Raw genomic sequence first — 21,289 nt, 5'->3', positions numbered from 1 at the left:
CATATCAGAAACCAGGATTTTGCGCTTTGTTACTGCAGTAGTAGTGATTAATCACCACTAATCGGAAAAGTGCACTTGCGTCTCCGGTGAAACGTGCAGGTAGGAAGACACAGAGACTGTGTGAATGTGTTCAGCGGATGTTGTTTTGGAGAATATTCTATGAGGTCTTAATTTGCGGTTTTCGAGTCCAATCACTATCGGCAGGGCAGGTTTTCACCGTCAGAGCAGAGATTGCCGCTGTCTTTCATGTGGATAATTAGTTTATTCCCCTGTTAGCCAATCTGCCAAATATTACCTTAATTATCGGGTTACATTTATTAGTCTGTCCTGGTGCCAAGAGCCAAAGAAAGTCACAAGGCTGTGCAGGTTTTTTTTAAATGTGTAAAAAACTTGTCTACAGGGTAATCAGTGAGGGACTGGTCATTTCTACACTGCCCATGTGCAAACCAGTCACTGTTGAGAGATCATGGCCTTGAGCTCCCAGCATTCTTGTGTGTATACCAGGACCAGTCTCCAACCCTGGTCCTCGTGAGCTATTGGGTCTGCTGGTTTCCATTGTTACTCTGCACTTAATTAATCAGTGAAAGAGGTTGATTACACAGTTCACTGACCTCGTCTGGTTACCTGGGTCTCAACAGGGCGCTGATTTTAAAGTGAAAACAAAAGCCAGCAGACCCAATACCTCTCCAGGACCAGGGATGGAGAGCAGTGCTGTATACATGTGCCCCAGAGGCCCAAAAAGCATTAAGCACAAAGATTTACGAAATGTTCTGAACCTGACACAAGGGGCTCATTTCAATCACTTATTTTGTCCTTTCTTTTTTTCCCTTCGTTTCTTGACTGAGCCGGAAATCGATCGAGGTCCATCTTTAAGGACATTCCAACCTGTAAAATAGTCATTGAAGGAGCTAGAAGCCATGCTAGTGTAACAGGTGAGAAATTGCCTGAGTCCGAGGTGGGATTTGAACCCCGGCCTTCTCACCTGCTACCAGCCTTCGCTTTCACTGCACCGCCCATGCTTACTAGCGAACTAGCTGAGCTAAACATGCTACACTAGCAGGAGGAATTATTGAGCAAGGTATCACGACTGTGTCGTTTGTGGGAAAGAATTTTCGGATTGCGCAACGTATGAATGATCGACCTGTGGTTCCACCTCCTCCCCATCGGCCACATCTGTAACTGACGTGGCTTCAAACTGACATTTGAAGGAGGAAGGGCATTTCATTCACCTAATTCCCTTTTTTCTCAATTCTTCTGTCCTTTTCTCGTTTCCTTTCCCTGCCTTGTCCAATGGGTGGAGTTAGGAACAAGGTAAGGAGGTAAAGAAAGGACACGAGGAGGTAAAAAATGGGTGTAATATTACGCAAATCTCACCAAGAAGGGAGGAATCTCAATACTAAATGTTAGCGGCAGAACAATTGCCTGCGCCCATTTAACAATGATATCAATTATGAGTAGAGTATAAGCAGCAATAACAGTAATACGTCTGTTTATTATTGCTCTACTTTGGCAATTCCTTTTTGCTTCCCCTCACTTCAGGCCAAAGCTGCAACCTCCACTGAGAGAGACTGTGTTATCTGAAACAAATTTAATGCAGCATTAAACAGAACGGCCTCGCTGTTGTCAGAACACAACACTTTGTTTGCGTGCCCAGGATGACGATGCAGAATCTGTGAAATAACAGCTGAGATCTGAATATGTCTACTGCTGTACCCCGTCCACTTCAAACTATCATCATCTCATAAACCGGGTGCAAATCCTCTATAGCCTAATATTTGTCAGGCATTAATAATCCCTGTTTACATTCTTTGCTGATTCATCGAGCATACATGGAGCTCTGGGCCGATGGGGTTTGAATCCCAGAGAAATTCTGCCGTTCAGCTCTTGCGCAAAGTGATTTACTGGGATTGGCAAGGATGGATCAACAGCAGTTTGTATCAGACTTGTACCACACAGTATGCCTTTACCTTCAATAATATCAGTTATAAATCTGCTGCAGTTGTTGCTGAAACTGTCTCCAAGTATTTGATGAAATTGCGCATCTTCCTTGTAGCATAGTTCTTGTAGTGTTAGGTGCTTACGAGCAACAGAAATTGCTCTTGGGACTGCAGGGTAGCTGCAATTTCCTTCCTGCCAGTCAAACTTGCGCTTCCAGATACAAAAGTTTCAGGAATTTAGTTAAAAAAAAATCACTACCTAAAACCAATTGAATATGGCAAATGCTCAAGAAAATAATGGTTTTAGTAAACTGCTCTGTGCAGAACTACAGTACAGCACAACAGCAGATGCAGTTGAACTGCCTCTGAAGAAAGACACAATGGCAACAGGACGTGAGCGCCAAACACAAGAAAACACAGTGGGGACAGAACAGAAGGCTGAGAATTACGAACTTACTGAGCTGTGGCAAGAGTATGGAAGTTTATGTGATCCAATGTTTGTTTTAACACCGTGTGGCTCAGAAGTCATCCCTGCTGAAAAAAACAGCTCAAGCTAGGTTTTTTGAAACAGCTGGTAGCTGGTTGACCAGTTCAGACCAGCTCCATGTTCAATATGGTTTGACAAGCTCAAGCTATGTTTTGAAACAGCTAGTAGCTGGTCATTTCAAGCTGGCCATTGGATTGGTTGGATTTTACAGCAGGGATAGCCATACGTAGCTTGCTTGCCACATGCATAGGTTGGGCGAAACAGCAAAAGTTTTCTATTTTTGACTATGAACAGTGCTATACTTGCTCCGTACAGTACCACCAGAGGTAGAGTTGGCCACTGATGACAATGGTGGTGATAAACAGTGTAACCTTATGTCAATATTCATGTGGTACACAAGTCCTGACCCATTCTGCAGGACTGATCCATATCCAAATTGTTTTGCGTAGCAAGTATACTCTGAAGATATTGGTCTATAATGTACCATGTGCAGACCTGGGTCAAATTATGTCATTGTACTCTTCTGTGCTCGATTTATCTTACCTGGAGCAATTGAGCCAACCAAGAGGACCAGAAGGTGAGGTTTGCACTTTTTGAGAGTAGTTCATAGGTTCCAATACACCAGACAAGCTCGGTAAAACGTGCAAAATTATTTGAATCCAAAAAAATGACACACTGTATTTGACCCAGGTCTGACCATGCGTCACATTACTGACTGGTTGATGACGGCAGTTTCCACGGTGGACTAGCTGACCTTCGCAGACGCCGTGTCTCAGCTGGTAGCCGGAGGGGCAGGTGATCTGCCTCTCGCATTCGAAGGACCCGTGGGTGTTGAGGCACGACTCGTTGGCCTGGCAGCTGTGCGTGTTGGTGACACACTCGTTCACATCTGTGGGGGAGAAAACACGTGGGGAGGGAGAAAAACAACAGGACAGTGAGTGAGAGGCAGCAGAGCGAACCCTCGGGCTTTCCGCAGGAGAGCCAAACTAGGCCCCCAGGGCAAGCCGGGGTCAGGCCCTCAGCACCACACCCCTCTGGCCAAGCTCCATGCAGCACGGTTGCCATGGCGAGTCAGAAGCAGATGTGCAGAAGCTAATAAGCAAACCCGATCCAACAAGAAAACCATTCTTACCACTGGAGGCATTTTGGCGGTTTTCCTTTTTTTCACTCCCAAAGCCTTTTAAGAACCATGGGTGGTTCCCTCAATATTCTGTTTGAGTTGAGTTACCCCGGCCAAAATCATCATCATCTAAGACTTTCTTGGTGCAACAACGCTGGATGAGGTTGAAACAAAATTATTCAAAAAAGTACAGAGGGGGAAAGAGCTACCACTGGAGTCCTAAACAATGAGCGTCTTGTGAGCCCAGAGCATAATTCAGAACATTGTGTCATTGCCAATGAAAAAGGATTTGGGGCTTGCTGGGAATGTTTTTTCAAGCCAGGACAAATTTATCTGAAATAGAACAGTGGTATCTGTGAACATAAACCCCTTATCAGGACAGCCCAAAACCAGCCTTTTGAAAAAAAAAAAATCTTCTGATAAAATGTTCCATGACAATATTAAGCGTGCTGTCCAAAAAGTGACACATCGCTGCAGATGAGAACACTATTATGTGGAATCTGCTTCTCTTGTCATATCAACACCAGCAAATAAGTCAATACAGGACAGAAATGGAGGTGATGGGGGGAACTGACACCACAAGCCTGGCAGGCATCCATCTTTAACAATTATTGGCAATTGGCTTAAGCTCCGTGGGGATTTCAACGACAATATGCAGCAAAGTCTGCATGAAGGGCTGCCTTTCACAAAACAAGGAGAAAGGGCCTGGGCTTCAATCACTGGGAGAAACTCACATTTTGGGTTCGGGTTTTGAAGGAAATCCCTTTTTCCAGGAGTGGTTTTAGGGAACCTGGAAGCAGTGGTGAGATGAGCAAGCGATAATGTCTTCCCTGCTGGTGCAGATCTCCTCGATGGGGATAGAAAGTTCTGGAGATTTAGTGCTGAAGGTGCTGTGTGTTACATGCGTGGATTGGGCTGATATCTTTCAGATGGTCTCCTTCAGGAGGAATGCGGATTCCGCACAAGCCCGTAAGGAGGCCGAGCCTCGGGAGGCAGTCCAAATAACCGGTTCTGGAGCCCGAGACCAGGCAACATCCATGAATAACCACCATGAAGTGAGTGTTTCGCTGCATTACAAATAAAATGTGGCACACAATATCAGCAGAGCCTTTTTAAAACAAGACATGCTGCGCACGGAGGAGTGAGGGACACTAGTCTTTGTTCTGCTGGGGGGGGCACGCTTAATGGACCCTCTCTTCTCTGCACTGCGTACCGGGCCAGCTCACCACGCCAAGAGCTCAGAAGCCCTCCTCGAGGTTGGCACGGGTACTTCTGATGTCAGCGCGTCGCGAGGAAGGCTTTCGAGCCAAACCGAAAAGCAGTCGGCGGGCAGAACGGCTGAGGGACATGCATCGCTCCTGTGAGTCAGGCGGAAGGGGGAAGAACAGTTCATGCCTGAGGTCTACTTCGGTCCGCTCCCCTCGGACGCAAGATTACACCGTTGCTCGGAGCAAAGCGACTTCCACACAGGAAGGGGATCCTCAGTGATGTCGGCTCAGGTAGTGAACCGGGTACGTCTTGATCGTCGACCAGCAGGGGTTCCCAGACATATGGATGTTTTTTAGGTCATTCTCAGAAACCTTCCTGATACTGCAAGGCATGAGGGGTGCGGGTGGGGGGGGGGGGGGGGGGGGGACAGGCTAGGGCATCTGTTTTGAATACAGTTTTCACAGCTGTGCAATGATTCTGTACTTTTTCTTTTACAGTTTGGTCGACACAAGAACAACGGGAAGCATGCACAGATGAATTATGCGTCTGACCCAGACATTCTTCACAGCGGCAGAGGACAGCAATTAGGCAGAGCGAGGGGGGGGGGTGTGTCTGAACTGCAAGCAGTGCGGATTATAGCCTGAGCGTTATTTATGGTCATCAATGCCAGGGAATCAATGTCAGATGACAGTATGGTCAAAGGTACAAATGAGAACATGGAGGAGAGGTTCACAGGATTGTCGGTTCCTGCGTTCGCTTAGCTTAATAAGCGTATAAATAACAAAACCGTGGAAGACACTTTCATAACCTTACCATTTACACTGCATTATATTTTTAATAGCCCAACTCAAAGTATGGAGTAAATTCCAAAAATAAATTATCCAACTTGAATGTCAGTGTCCCTAGGTTACCCAACATAAGATCGGGCAAGTTTCCACAAATACGAGCCCTGCAAGTGAAAAGGCAGGCATCTTGTTTTTATCAAGAAAATAATTGGCTTTATTGCTCAGGTGAGATGAAACCCTTTTAGGTGTAACAGATGTTTTCGTCACATACAAGAAGGTCTCACCTAGCATCTAAACTATTATTACTGAACATATTACATGCATTTAGCAGATGCTCTTACCCAGAGCGACTTCCACTATTTTGGAACATTGTATTCATTTTTGCAGCTGCATAAACTGTATACAGAAGCAATGCACGTTAAGTACCTTGCTCAATCTTGAATGACATTTCGAAACTTGATTGAACTCTACCTCAAAAATGCGTATGGATGGCCTCACTGCAACTAAAAAGATGCTTGCACAAAGGTCGAGACGACCGCACTCTTTGTCCTGGTCTCATGGGGTGAATAGCGTCCTACAAATTATTTATACTGACACATCAATCGCTCGAATTCATGGAGCTAGTTACAAGAAACTGTATGCTTGGCATTCAGCAGTGGCTGGTGTGGAATCTTTGATGTGATTCATTTCAATTAAAATATATCTGTACTGTGTTCTTCGGCTCGGGATGTTGGGGGGGGAGGTTAAAGAAATGTTCTGTTTGAAATGTTTTGTGTTTAAGTTTTTTTCTGAAAAAAAACCAATTGATCCAAGAAAAAAAAAAAAAAAAAATGTAAGTACCTTGCTCAAGGGTATAATGGTCGTGGCTTAACTGGGAATGGAGCGTGCAGCTATTAGGTTAAAGGCCAGATATTTGGACAATATGCATTGCTACTGGTTTTCACCGATGCTGAAACTGATGCACAAATCCCAGATTAGTTTACCTGTCAGTAATGGTTCATTTATGAAGAAGTACTAATCGAGATCTAATCACCAGTTTAAAGTGTATTGTTCATCCCCATTGCACACTGCAAGCATCAATGACCCAGCCATTTAAAACCACGAGTAATGCAAACCAAATCCCCTCGGGGCCACAACAGTGTTGTCATCACACAGGCTTGGCTCCAGAGTGAATCCATGAGCACGGTCACGACAGCAAAGCATGCATGAGAGCTGACATGCCATCGGGGTTCTGCATTGCCTGTGTTTCTGCTTCTCTGTCTTTGTGTGTGTGTGAGAAAGACAGAGAGAGAGAGAGAGAGTGTCTGTGTGTGTGAGAGAGAGACAGAGAATGTGTGTGTGTGTGTGTGTGTGTGTGTGTGTGTGTGTGTGTGTATATGAGAGAGAGTGAAAGAGAGACAGAGCTTGTTTGTTTGTGTGTATGTGTGATAGAAATATAGAGAGAGAGAGCAAGCAAGAGAGAGTGTGTGTGCACTCATTTGAGAGGGACCAGGCAAACTTGAGAGTCCCCTCCACACAGCTGAAATATGAGTCGTCCCAGCGTTGAGAGCGACCATCTTACCCACACATTCTCTATTCACGTTGTGTACGAAACCTTCATCACACAGATCATTCAGGCGGAGGCACTGGAAAGATCCTTCTTTGTTCACACAAAAATCCCCACGGGAGCAATTGTGTGCGCCACTCCTGCACTCATTCACATCTACACAAATGAGGACACAGCACGCACAACAGTAAAAAAAATAAAAAAACAGAGGTACATTTATACCTTTTACTGCTAAGCCAATGCCTGCTGTCAGGCCATGACTAAACTGCATATCTGATCCATGCAAGCAAAGCAGCAAGAATTGTTTTATTCGTTTCAGGCCAGTCTAAATCAGATCTGCCCACCCACACTGTTACATATGGGAACAGTTTGGGAGAAAGCCTTCATTCAATACCCACAAAGTGATGGGGGATAGTGCCTTCGCTGCACATGAATTTGAGTCTATTACATCCACACTTCACCTGCCCTCCCACAGTGAGGTTCGTAGGATAGTCGCAGAACTTATGTGTCATCACATAAATGTCTGCTTGCATTTTGCCACTGAAATGGAATGGAACACTTATGACTGCGTTTTATTCCGCAAATCGCTCAGGCACCAAAGCCGTATGAGGAATCTGATTCCATCAAATAACCTGTAGTTTGTAGTTTGTAGGTAATATCTGTTAAAGAGCTATACTCTTCTCTTCTATTTTTGTTCGTGGAAGATCTCCACAATCAGTTCAGTTTTTAGTTTTTCTAGCATAAGGCCACTAACTTCTTTAGCACTGTTCAAGATTAAGAACAGAACACATCAGAAAAAGTATGTATATAATTACATCTTGAATGTTATTTTTTTTTGGCCCGATCTTCAGAGTCTCAATTTTTCAGACTGTCCCATTATACTTCCCTTAACTTCTATTGTTGTGTAGTATAAGTTCCAGCTTTCATTTCACCTCAAAGGTCATTTCTGTGGGTACCCATAACATCTAGTATGTCTAATTAATGGTGCCACAATGTATTCACTTTTACACACACCAAATGTCTCTACTTACTGTATCCCATTCAAAATGAAAAGCATGTCTGCCCACTGCCAGAAGCCAAAAGTGTACACTAGCTTATTCGAAAACATCAGGGCCTCAAAATACATATGTGAACTGAGCACTTGAGACCCCTGAATATCCAAAACAATATCTAGTATGCTGCCTCACAAATTCTTGGCTGTCTTTGTCAATAGATAAGTCACTGAAAACGAGGCTTTCTGAAATGAGATGAAACCTTAACAGCCTGAACCCATAAAACAGGCAGAGAACGCCAAATATAAAAATGTAATTTATAAATGTCATCTTTATAAACTGGCTGAAAATCTTAAAACAATACTGCTAGTAAATGAAAGTATTCCTGGACAGCTGATATCCACATGTGGCTTACAGGTACTTGTATGGCACAATATCAGGAAATATTTTTTATGTACAGATGTGAGAAGTGTATACATTTCAAAATAAATGTATACACTTCTCACAATTTTGTAAGGAACCATATATACACATACACACACATACACATACACTGTATAAGAATCACTTTAACTGTTGGGAGTAAATATACTCTAAAGATGCATTGTCTTGTAGTGACAGTGTAGGTCTGAGTTAATGCGGCAGTGATTTTCACTGTCTGTAAGAGATCAAAAGTAAAGGCAAGACAATCGCGTGTGTGACTGCAGTGAACCATAGACAAAGCGAATCTCTCGGACAGATGCAATTAAACGCTGGGTTCAGAAATGCTCTAATTCGCACGCTGAGATCAGGGAAATGTAATTGCCATGAATGTTGCACAGACTCCAGACGCTTAGTTCAACTTTGTCAAGACCAGACTCAGAATGAACAGCTACAACCCCACGGCAGGAGTATAATTTGGCATACAACCTCTGCCGTCGTTTTGGAGCTTTTAATAGACGTTGATGAATAACTCACACAAGATCAGAGGTATACATTTAATTTGCACATATCAGAGTTCTGAACCAGCATAGGCAGGTTTGGTGTTTGTTATTATAGAAACTGGCCTGTATAGAGTAATTGGCCATGGATCACTACAGTTTCAAACTGTGGGCCTGACTGTTTAGAAATTGAAGGCTGATGAGGTTATGTGAGCTCCGATGTCAAAAAAACCTTTGGTTACTCCTTCATGAATGACTGCATCCAATTAGCAGACACAGCTACAATAAGAGATTACTCCAAATAAAACTACATTTTCATTTTCATTTCCATTAATCCAACAACTATAGACCTGCAGTCGTAAACATGGTGGACAGAATAATGCCTTCTTTTACCTTCACACGAGTGTCCGTCGGCCAGCAGATAGTACCCTGGGAAACAGGAGCAGAGAGCCTGACCTTCCACTGCGGTACACTGGTGCATGCAGGGGCCTTTAGCTGGGGAGAGAAACACAGGACAACAGGGGGTTCTCAATTTAACTGCACTCAAAACCACGGGATGGGACATCAAATCCCCCCTGATCCCCACTCCGAGGCTGCTTAACCTCCACTTAGAGTAAGAGTGCTGTGTTTAACCAGGTGTCTAGGGCCTCTCTCCTAGTGTTGTGGCACACAGTGAGAGGGGCGTCCTAAATTGCTCTTATTGGATCCTTTTGGGTTAAAAAAACGAGTGCATGCATTTTGGGAACTCGATAACTGCATCCAGAAAAGTGTGCACTCAAGGTTAAGTGAAGATTTAATCAGTCTCATGAAAGTGGTGAACGCAGTCTTTTTTATGTCTAAACCTGGATTGAGTTTAGAGTTATACTATATAAAAGCAGGTATGTATCAGACTACGTGACAATGTTTCACTGATGTAGGCAATATGCCAAAAAGGTGTGAATCTTTGAGCCTCATCTTAATTTAGAAGTCAATTACCTGGAGTCTACAGTGTATTAGCTGAACACAGTTACTGAATTCAGTGGTTAGTAAATCCTAAATCCCCCCTAAAACTGTGGCTGTGTGTCTGGGATGAGCATGGGTACATTTTAGCTTGACTAAATATCCTCATGCCTCTTTAAATTCTTGATGTTCGTCAAAAAGACATAATTGGTGAGGATCTTTTTGTGCAGACAGACCCCTGGGTGCTGCGTTAAACAAGCATCTTCTTCTCACACAATAGCACTGCGGTCGATAATCAGAAGTCAGATAGACTGGGCAAACAGCAGACAGAAGGAGCTTCATGGTGACTTCATAAAAGCCAGGAGTTCACAGAGTGTGTAGAGAGAGTACAGGGCATAGTTTACGCAGAATAAAAAGCAACACAACAGAGCTATTCATAAACAAGGAGAGAATTTTGCTTGATTCATGAGTCATGATGCGATTGTGCGATGTGCACGTGGGTAATTAATGCAGTTCAGGGGCAGAGTCAATAAATCTAACGGAGTTGCTTCGCCAGCTCTCATCCGGTGGCTGTGAGCTGCAGTGTGAGTTGTGAGCTGGCCAGTCCTTCCACTTCCCCTCTCGGACGCACACTGTTGTCAGGTGCTTGCAGCAGGCCGGTTTTAATAACACTTTCGCCAGATGCATCCGGCCCCCTCACCTCCCAGTGGGAGAGGTAGGCCATGGCACCAGGGCCGGAGGGAGGCTAAGAGGGAGCGAAGGAGGCCCAAGGTTTTTCAAGTTGGTATATTTTTCATTACAAGTCAAATTGTCCATTTTTTGATTTAGCCCTTTGAGACCCAGACATTGACGTAACTGAAACAAAATGTTGTACTCTAGACACTCTCTGTGCAACAGTTAAAATGTTCTAAAAATAGCATGTTGCTAAGATATAGTATAGGGTCTAAGGAAACGTTGTTCAAAACTGTGAAAAAATTGTTTTTCTGGAGTGCCTGAAAAGAAATTGAAACGGTAGCCTACTTTTCGTTCTCTTCATTGTGAGAATCTTTTTTAGTGATTCCCATTGCGCTCCATATTCTGTAATTGCTAATGTATTTTCTCACTTCTGCCAGCTAGATGCTGGATATCGCTTGATGTTGTTACAGAGCTTGAAGCTTCAGATAGAGAGAGAGAGATAGAGAGACCCATTCAGAAGCCTGCTAAGTTTCTAAAAAAACCAAAAACAATTACGGGCACAGTCCTAATCTCCCTCGCTGCCAAAAGAGGTTGTGTTTTCCACAATGAGGGTCATCTGCCAGATTCTGAGACGGGCTCCACAGAGGATACTTATCAAGCAGTTGGTACTTACGTGGCTATCTCCAACTCGACCACAATGACGGTATTTTGTATGGGTTGTGGAGCTGTGGTTTGGGGTTGCTGGGTTATATACACAGAGCATAGGGCTATGGACTACAGACGGAATGGAACACTCTAGGCCGCCATTTTGTGCCCCTGCCAGGGCAGGACACACCCAGTACCTTCACAGGGGTCTGGCTGCACAGGGGTGGGGGTAGTTGGAGCAGCGGGGGTAGGGGTTTTGGGTGCCTCTGTTGGGGGGTTCTCCTCCATCACTTGGTTGTCCTCCAACTGGGTTTCTGAAAGGAGTAAATGCAGAGAGCAAAAAACTTCAGCTTCTTGCAGTGGGTGGATAAAGATATATGAAAAAGTAAGCAATGGAAAATGTGTTACCTGTGTTAATGGATATGGTTAAATCAAATATAGATATTGATTTAACCATATCATTAACACAGGTTAATTTGTGGGACATAATGTAGTGCAATTTTCTCTGACTACAGTTTTACTTTCCCATTACAATAAGGGCACCTGATGTGGGGGAAAAAAAGTTAATAATACGAAAGTATACTGATATTGTGAAGAAAAAATAGATCTACTTCACTACCATACAAAAGTTCACCAGTGATAATTGTACTCTAATGTGTACGTCCCGCAAGACCTTGTTCTCACACAATGTACCAAACAAGGGCTGAAATCACCTCCATTCACTAGATAATTACATCTGAAATGAAACCGCTATTTGTGGTCCAACTAGCAATTTAAACACAAGCGTTCAGCGACCGAATTAGGAGCCGATTGATTCACCTCAGTATTTCATTTGAGCAGTCAAAAAAATATACCTATTTGTATGTAATTAATTTTAAGATAGGAAAAAAAAACACAATGTGAACATGAGACTATATTCTTCATGGAATCAATAGCGACATAATGGGGGCGACATTGGCTCAGGTGGTAAGAGCAGTTGTCTGGCAGTCGGAGGGTTGCCGGTTCAATTCCCACCTTGGGCGTGTCAAAGTGTCCCTGAGCAAGACACCTAACCCACAAATGCTCCTGACGAGCTGGTTGGTGCCTTGCATGGCAGCCAATCGCCGTTGGTGTGTGAGTGTGTGTATGACTGGGTGAATGAGAAAGCTTCAATTGTACAGCGCTTTGGATAAAGGCGCTATATAAATGCCAACCATTTACCAATAGCTATTTTGGATATAACATGGCTTAAGGAAGCAACTGATCCGTCTAAACTCAAAAAGCACAGAACTAAGAAAAAATAACATCGTGTTAAAATACTGAGGTTGCAATTGTGGATGCCATGAAAACCAGCACACACAGACGGGCCCAGGAGTTAACCACTGATATACAGTACAGTAGGGGATGATTAGGTTGCCAGATGTAGAGAACCTGTGTTTTGTTGGGTCTTGGCCAGAACATCAGTTCTAACACCCCTTCTCTTTTCTAAATAAAATAAAACGTCTTCAAGGACGACACCGAGTCAGGACCTTGGTTTATCATCTCAACTGGCTCAGTGCCCCGCTCAGTGTGTGGCGATATTTCACTTCTATTCTGGTCCCGAGGAAAGAGAGAAAAGGGTACAGGGTAGAATGGATGATGCTGCAATGACGGAACACAGAAATATTTTGTGGAAAATATGAATGAGGCACCACACTGTTGGTTTTGGATTATGTGAATCCCACTGTCAGTGGAAATGTGCCGAAACGCATGTGGCTGAGGCCTGCCCTCAAAACACAACCGCCATTCACTTTGAGACGGCCTTACAGCTGAACAGGCTTGGCGGGTAAGCCATAATTGTTCAGTACACTCTGATTATCTAGACATGGGACAGTACATACCTAATAAGACAATATACACTCAGTGACCCATAGCTAAACGATTGTATGCATTGTACTGCTGCCACACAATTGGCTGATTAGATGACAAGTAGGTGTAATAAAGTAAAAATGTTCCTAATAAAGTGCTCCGTGAGTGTATAATACATTGTTTTGTCAGTTTTACTTAAATGTGTGAACAAATTCAGCTCTATCATAGCTTTTTGTTAATGCTTCTTGGTAATAGGGCATTATGCTTCCAGGCTCAATAAGTTCCACACTACATAGGCAATCTATCACAAAAAAACATGACCTAAAATCATTGTGTTGCTAATGAATGAATATGCTGGAATATGACAACCATGAAAGAATGTTTACCTAACGGCGATCGACCACATCAGCCAATTGTGGACCTGACAAAATGACAGGGCCAAGAGTTTATCACGGACTGCAGGTTCAGGAAGTCATTCCATGTTTTTGGGTTGGATAATGATTATCGGAGCCAATCAGAATACACTGAATGGCAGGAAGGACTCTTTTCCAGCGCCAGTTGGAAAGAAAGATATTTTCACATTTTGTATTTGTCACGTATATTACACATACAGGAAAGCAGGCATGCACACACATAAGTACACAAACACAGCAGTGTGTTATATAAAAAAAAGGCTAATATAAGCAGAAGCGCTGCCAAGCACTGCTCAGTTCTAGCCTTGGAAAATTTTTTAAATAATGTGATGAAAAGGAAAAACGGTGGAGTGCAGCTCCATCCAGTGCCAGCCTTCCCCCTTCACAATCTGTCTCTCGCATCAGAGCTCACCGCAACCGAAATCTATTCTCCTCTCCCTTTCTGTGACTCCCAGTGTACAAACAAGAGCAACCGATAGATAAAACCTCCTCCTTTCTCCATTCTACGTGCAACCAGGTTTTTCGGGAAAAAAAACATCAACAATCAATCGCAACAGCTGTCCCGGCGACCTTGTACAGTACATGCACTTCAGCGAAAGCAAAGTGAAAGCACACCACAGTTTAATGGATTTTTTTTTCACTCTGAGGATGTCGATGTCAAAATCTCCCGTCCATTAAACAGAGTGCATTTATTTGAGCTCTGTGTGTTCCACCCTCTATTATTTCTGGCCAGTCCCTGTGAAGTCGTCCGGGTAAGGCGTCTCATACAGTTTAATGGATTTCGTCGACCTAACGCCGCTCGCAGCGGAAGGGTGCTGACGTTTCCCGGGGCGTTTCGGGGGCTCACCGGGCCCGCACGCACATTCACCTCTCCCCTCTGCTCCAGCGGACTGACCCAGCGGAAGGGTGCTGAGGCTTCCCGCAGCGTTCCGGGGGCTCATCGGACTGACCCAGCGGAAGGGTGCTGAGGGGTCCCGCAGCGTTTCGGGGGCTCCAGCGGACTGACCCAGCGGAAGGGTGCTGAGGCTTCCCGCAGCGTTTCGGGGGGCTCACCGGACTGACCCAGCGGAAGGGTGCTGAGGCCTCCCGCAGCGTTTCGGGGGGCTCACCGGACTGACCCAGCGGAAGGGTGCTGAGGCTTCCCGCAGCGTTTCGGGGGGCTCACCTGGCACGCAGATCTGGCCGTCCTGCAGCAGCCGGTACCCTGCGAAGCAGCCGCACTCGTAGGAGCCCCAGGTGTTGATGCAGCGGTGGTGGCAGAGCCGGCCCTCGTGCAGCTGGCACTCGTCCACGTCCTCCGGCTCCTCCACCGAGTTCTCCGCCTCGTCGCGGTCGTCGATGGAGAAGGCCTCGTTCGGGAACTTCCCGTCTGAAACTGGAGCGCCCAAGAAGAGCCATCTTCATACTGCGCTACACTACCGCTACACAGCGAAAACCATAATATTTATATTTTAGTCTTATTTATATCGCATTATTTGCATTTGGCTGACGCTCTTATCCAGAGTGACGTACATGTGATTAGACTAAGCAGGAGACAATCCTCCCCTGGAGCAATGCAGGGTTAAGGGCCTTGCTCAAGGGCCCAACGGCAGTGTGGATCTAATTGTTGGTACAGCGGGATTAGAACCACCGACCTTGTGTGTCCCAGTCATTTACCTTAACCACTACACTACAGGCTGCCCTATACAACATTTATACAAAAGTTAGTTCCGGTCAAGTAATTTTATTGGACAAGCGGTATCCTGTGACCTCCCATATATAGTACAACATCACTCCGACCTCATCACATTACATTACATGTCATTTGGCAGACACTTTTATCCAAAGCGATTTACAGTTGATTAGACTAAGCAGTATTGTGGCTACACAGGGGATTGAACCACCGACCTTGTGAGTCCCAGTCATGTACCTTGACCACTACGCTACAGGCAGCCAGATCACCATAACTCAGTTACAGTAGCTAATAGAATCCAGAAGGAACAATTTTTTCAATCTATTGTATTAAATTATTGTCTCAAATTACCATTACTTGATAAACAGCCATCTCTGTAGAGCTGTTATATAAAAGCAATATCACACTCAAGGTTGTGCTGTCGTACTCTATATTGTGATGGCAGTGATTTGGTTGTATTTCTTATCTTATTTCTATAACTTTTTTGCTAAATAAGACAAAAACATTGGCAATGAGGTAAGGCAGTTTGACACATTTCAAGATTTGCCAGTGGGATAAGACAATTTCACTTGTCTAGCAAACAGTAAGTTAAAACAAGCAAATATTTTCTACTTCCTTTTCCTCTGCAGTCATGGAAAAAGATGGAAGACTTGAAAAGGGCAGGAAAATAACTTATTTATCAGTGCGTAGTTTTGATTTAGCAGTATTCAGACAGCAATGAAAGGACATCTGATCTGTGGGAATCGGTGAGCAGTGTTAAACCAGCAACAGTACTACAGTACTGCAATATTCTCACTGCCCCCCCTTCTCTCTCCCTCCTTCTCTCCCCTCTCTCTCCTCCCTTTCTCCCCATCTTTCTCACCTTCTCTCCCTCCCTCTATCTCTCCCTGCTCTGCCTCTCCCCATCCCTCTCTCTCCCTCTCACTCCCTTTCTCTCTCTCCCTCCCTTCCTCTGTCTCTTTCCTCTCTCTCTCCCCCTCCATCTCGCTCCTCTCCCTCCCTCGCCCCTCTCCCTCCCTCCCCCCTCCCTCTCTCTCCCCCTCCCTCTGTCTCTCTCTCTCCCCTCTCCCTCTCTTCCCTCCCTCCCCCCTCCCTCTCTCTCCCCCTCCCTCTGTCTCTCTCTCTCCCCTCTCCCTCTCTTCCCTCCCTCTCTTCCTCCCTCTCTCTCTCTCCTCTCCCCCTCCATCTCGCCCCTCTCCCACCCTCTCCCCTCTCCCCTCTCTCCCTCCCTCTCTCTCCCCTCTCCCCCTCCATCTTGCTCCTCTCCCACCCTCTCCCCTCTCTCCCTCCCTCTCTCTCTCCTCTCTCTCCCCTCTCTCCCTCCATCTCTCCCCCTCCCTCTCTCTCCCCTCTCCCCCTCCATCTCGCCCCTCTCCCACCCTCTCCCCTCTCTCCCTCTCTCCCTCCCTCTCTCTCCCCTCTCCCCCTCCCTCTCTCTCCTCTCCCTCTCTCCCCCTCTCCCTCCCTCCCCCCTCCCTCTCTCTCTCCCCTCTCCCTCCCTCTCTCCTATCTCCCTCTCTCTCAGAGACAGCTCTCTGCCGCGGGTCAGAGAAGGGTAGTGGTCGGGGGGGCTGATGGACAGAGACGCTGCCATGCAGGTCCTCAGAAGGCAGCCGTCACTCAACGTGATGGCCGACTCTCCCGCTCCCATCTCCCAGACAATCTGTTATCGGACGGAGCTGGAACATGTCCAGAATGTTCCATTTCACTCCCGAATGTGAGGAAAGAAAATATAGAGAAAGATATACTGCCTGGAATCTAACACATATTCAAGGGGGAAAAAAACAAAAAAACTAACAAAAGCTAGAATCACACAAAGTTATTCTTTTCACCAACCATATAAGCATTGGTTTGCCTAATCACAGATAATGAGGTTTGATTATGGAGTTAATGCATCTATTTAAAGAGAAAATGAGATGCAGACACAATCTTTTTGCTAACCTTTTCTTTCATTTGGCTGTGCCCCACAAGTTCTAAGCCCATGCGCACCACAGAATAGCCTTACAGAGTTAGTACAATGACTCACTGGCATCAGGCACTTGAGGCAATCTGAGATTTTACTGGCACCGAGGGGATGACAACAGACCACAGTGCCATCTGTCCCTAATTCATTTCAGCTCTCCCGCGTTTTTCCACATTATTCTCAATGGTAAGGTGACGCCTCTGTTTCGCGTGTCTCCCTTATAGGATATTCATCTATGTCGGCCCGTACTCCGCCCCCGTGACCCAAATGAGAACAGGAAGTACGAGGGATGGTTCGCGAAAGCAACCCAAAGGCCGTTAAAATGCCAGATGTAATCTGCATTTACAACTTCACCCGAAAGCAGCGAGGAAAGCTTGCGGACAGTGCTGGGAACTTTCAAGAAAACGCGATTGCTGTTGTTTCCTTGGAATGGGGCAGCCTGTAGCCTAGTGGCTAAGGTACATGACTGGGACCTGGAAGGTCGGTGGTTCAAACCCCAATACGGTGTAGCCATGATAAATTCCCCAAAGCTGTTGGGCCCTTGAGCAAGGGCCTTAACCCCACACTGCTCCAGGGGGTTTGTCCCCTGCTTAGTTTAGTCAACTGCAAGTTGCTTTGGAAAAAATATATATAACAAATACTATCATTATTCATTATTATTAAAAGCAACCCAAAGGCTGTTAAAATGGCAGATGTAATCTGCATTTACAACTTTAACAACCCAAAAACAACAAAGAAATAGTTGTGGTGGATTGTAATGGGAACTTTGAGGAACATATGATTGCTGTAAGCCGTTTCTACTGAACCCACACAAGCGTGTGAAACGGCACCACCGAGAAAGGCCCGGGCCAGTTACCTTTCTGTGGGAAGGCCGTGGTTTTGGGCCTCTCCTTCCCCCGGATGGTGGGCTGGCTCGTGCCCTCATCCCCCAGGCAGCAGGTCACGAAGATGTGGCTGCAGGGGTAGCCCAGGTACTGGTGTGGCTCGCAGCTCTGGCCCTCTGCGTGGAAGCGCATTCCCAGAGTGCAGCAGTCACAGCACTCCTGGGGAAACACCAACAAAACAGACTGCCCAATTACCACAAGGGCCCTCTGCTGAACCGCACTCATTCCACACGCGAAACATTCAAAAACCCTGCTGTAAAATCCAGCTATGCCAGCTTGACCCGCTTGAAAATTGAGCTGGTCAAGATGATTATAAATTGGTCTAGCTGGGTATGAGCCGGTCAACCAGCATGGCCAAGCCGGTATAAAGCCGGTCTAACTGGGTTGGCAGCTGGTCAGCCAGCTACCAGCTGTTTCAAGATATAGCTTGAGCAGTTTTTTTCAGCAGGGAACATGAGAGGCAGGGTCCAAACAAGGACTGCATCAATAACCACAGTAGTCCGTTACTGCAATACTATACAGCCAAGACTTACGGGGTGTTTCGGAGCAGACCTCAGGAGCCACATTATAGCGTGAGCCAATATTTGACTTCTGGCAAATACCACGGCACAATAGTTACAAGGATCCCCCCCTCGCAACTGCCCTGAGCTTTGTGCTGTTTAGTAACATGGACAGTGCGGAAAATGTGCGCTAATAAAATACGCTTTCTCTCGAGACAGTAATGTTTTCATTCGTACTGACAGAATGAGCAATGCATTCCATTCCCGAATTAAAGGGCCAAGTAATACATTAAAGGCCGAAAAATGTTAGCATTTGCCAATTTATGACTGACACAAACGCTGATATCAATCCAAGAATCACAACACAAGCCAATTGTGCCTGTATTAATCTCCATGGGGGTGAGAACATTCTAAATTAAAGATATTTTATACCAAAACGACAGGGTTTCCACACTGATAGTAAATAATGACACAGATTTTGAAAGCTAACTTATCTACAGTAACCTATGACTACCAAAGCAAAACATTAGTATCATGGTAATTGCAAAACTGCCACAAAAAGGAAAAATATCTTACATTTAAAAATGAATTTTACATAGTTCTCATTTTACATTTTTACTCATTGTTTATTGTTAAAAAGGTTCCCATTGTTTTTTCCAGTCAGCCTTCCAGCTTTACCAACATGGATGAAGCAAGCTGCTGTATCATCAAATACATCAAGCCAACAATGTACTGCCAAGGGTGTCCAACTGAGACTGATTCCATCAAAATATTAGCAAATAGCTGGTATGGTAAAATTGCACTTTGCAGACTGGATTCTAAGTAAATGTATGTGATAATTACATATCAAAATAGACGACAAGTGTGGTAACGAAGGCTTCAGCCCCATATGAATGCTGGTGCTCATGTATCAGTTTTGAAACATAAAGAGTTGGTATTATTCGTGGAGTGCACAAAAGAGCCCTTCCATTATGCCAAGTTGGACTGAGAGACTGTGAGGAGAAAGAAAAGGTGAAAAAAGAAAACATGAAAACAGCTCCTGCAAACACAAAGCACTGCTTTTTTGGGCTTTGTGACGGGCAAAATGGACTCGTATTCATCCTTTTACTCACCAGTGCTCACGTCACACGGGCACCGCTAATATATCTACTCAGCGCACAATCAGTGGCTCAGAACAAGCTATTTGCTACTTCAGAGGTAGCGGGATAACTATCTTCCCAAGGATAACATGGTGCAAGCCACTCTGAAGGGAAGGGACGCCTCTTACACACTGAATCAAAGGCAGCCCTGACAGTGAAGCAGTATCGGCGATAAGGCCATGACAGCGACAATCTTCCACTGCACCTTTAGGCAGAAATAAAGAAGGGGGGACAATACGCAGAAGGGACTCTGCAGCATAGCATCTCTAAGCTACAGCCCTTTAGCCAGGTTGTTCAGTAGAGGGTACCATTTTGTAGATACCCTATTTTGGTGCAAACGCAATGTTTGTAATTTGCATGCGAGGATGCGCGGAAAATAATAGATTCACTGAGGTTGCCGTTTTTCTGCAGTTTCAGTCAGCGTAACAGGCAGGGGCTGGAACGGTTGATAGATTACACTGTCACGCAAACATAAACATGCATGATAATAACACAACACTTGTTACTGTGCAATTCGTTCTGAATTAAATGAAGTCTGCGTATGACTAAAATGAAGTAGGGTTTTTCTACTGTGTCCTGCCCTTTTCTTATGAGTAGCTACTCTGTTTAGCTGACAGATATGATTTATTTGCAGCTCATGCTTGGATCAATTCCTCAACACTTATTAGCTCTGCATCCATAATCAGGGCTCTGAAGCTCAACAGATAACATTGGACTAGGAAAAAAAGATTTTAGATTCAAATGCAGCTGTAGGGCATGTTTAATTTTAATTTTAATTCAAAAGATGAATGTGTTTATTAAACCACAAATTGTATCACATTTCTAATCAGTGTTCTAAGCTCTATGTAATTTGCAAAGGAAAATATGGTGCTTAAGAATTTTCTTGCTAATGAAATTTGCACAAGTGTTTATAGTGGAATTAGACTTTGCACATCATATGGATGAAATGTTGGCTTTTATTCAAAATATCCACACTAATACATTAAATGAGCCCCAAGTTGAAATAATGACCCTCATAAGACATGTTTTACTGATTATGCTTCTGTGACATCAGCCACGGTTGTCAGCGGAAATTTTGTGCTTAAGATTTCGTAATAACTGCTTGCAGCTGTTTTTTGAAATGTCATTTGATTGGCCGACCCTGTTAAAATCATTTTCGACACAACTCCCTCGCAGAGGAACCGGGAGCGTTCTGCTCTGCCTCACCGGTCACCGGGCCGGGTCTCGGGACTTGCCTTGAAGGAGTCGGTTCCGCAGGCATGGCCGTCGCCCGCCTCGCACGCATCCCCCCCGCGGGCAGCGTTCATCCCGGCCAGGCACATGCTCTCCTTCAGGAAGCCTGCGCAGCACTGCATCTGTGCGGTCCTGAGTCCCGTGAACACCGCAGAACAGCGAATCAGACCACCTCCGCCACATCACATGACATTACATTAGAGGCATTTGGCTGACGCTCTCATCCAGACCCACGTACAACAGTGAGGCGGTGAGGTGGAGTGGCCTGTAGCGTAGTGGTTAAGGTACATGACTGGGACCCGGTCGGTGGTTCGATCCCCGGTGTAGCCACAATAAGATCCGCACAACCGTTGGGCCCTTCACCCTGCATTGCTCTAGGGGTGGATTGTGGATGGCAGGTCTT

The 21,289-nt window shown here is 45.2% G+C and overlaps 1 protein-coding gene across 3 annotated transcripts in view; it reads right to left on the bottom strand.

Annotated features, from left to right (window-relative positions):
* fbln2 (fibulin 2) overlaps positions 1–21,289 on the bottom strand; it is a 61,067-nt gene that overhangs the window by 11,138 nt on the left and 28,640 nt on the right. For 2 of the 3 annotated variants that reach the window (XM_061220583.1, XM_061220582.1), the window contains exons 4-10: positions 20,889–21,018; positions 17,987–18,173; positions 14,661–14,870; positions 11,453–11,569; positions 9,390–9,491; positions 7,100–7,240; positions 3,179–3,313 (exon numbers count right to left, since the gene is read on the bottom strand). In XM_061220583.1, the coding sequence (XP_061076567.1) occupies positions 3,179–3,313; positions 7,100–7,240; positions 9,390–9,491; positions 11,453–11,569; positions 14,661–14,870; positions 17,987–18,173; positions 20,889–21,018 (1,022 nt within the window). The remainder of the gene's footprint in view (positions 1–3,178; positions 3,314–7,099; positions 7,241–9,389; positions 9,492–11,452; positions 11,570–14,660; positions 14,871–17,986; positions 18,174–20,888; positions 21,019–21,289) is intronic. The other variant, XM_061220584.1, reaches the window with a different exon arrangement.

Source organism: Conger conger, chromosome 14 (genome assembly GCF_963514075.1).
Source record: "Conger conger chromosome 14, fConCon1.1, whole genome shotgun sequence".
Classification (NCBI taxonomy): domain Eukaryota; kingdom Metazoa; phylum Chordata; class Actinopteri; order Anguilliformes; family Congridae; genus Conger; species Conger conger.
The sequence above is the reverse complement of the archived record's forward strand: the minus strand, read 5'-3'. Positions and strand labels throughout refer to the sequence as shown.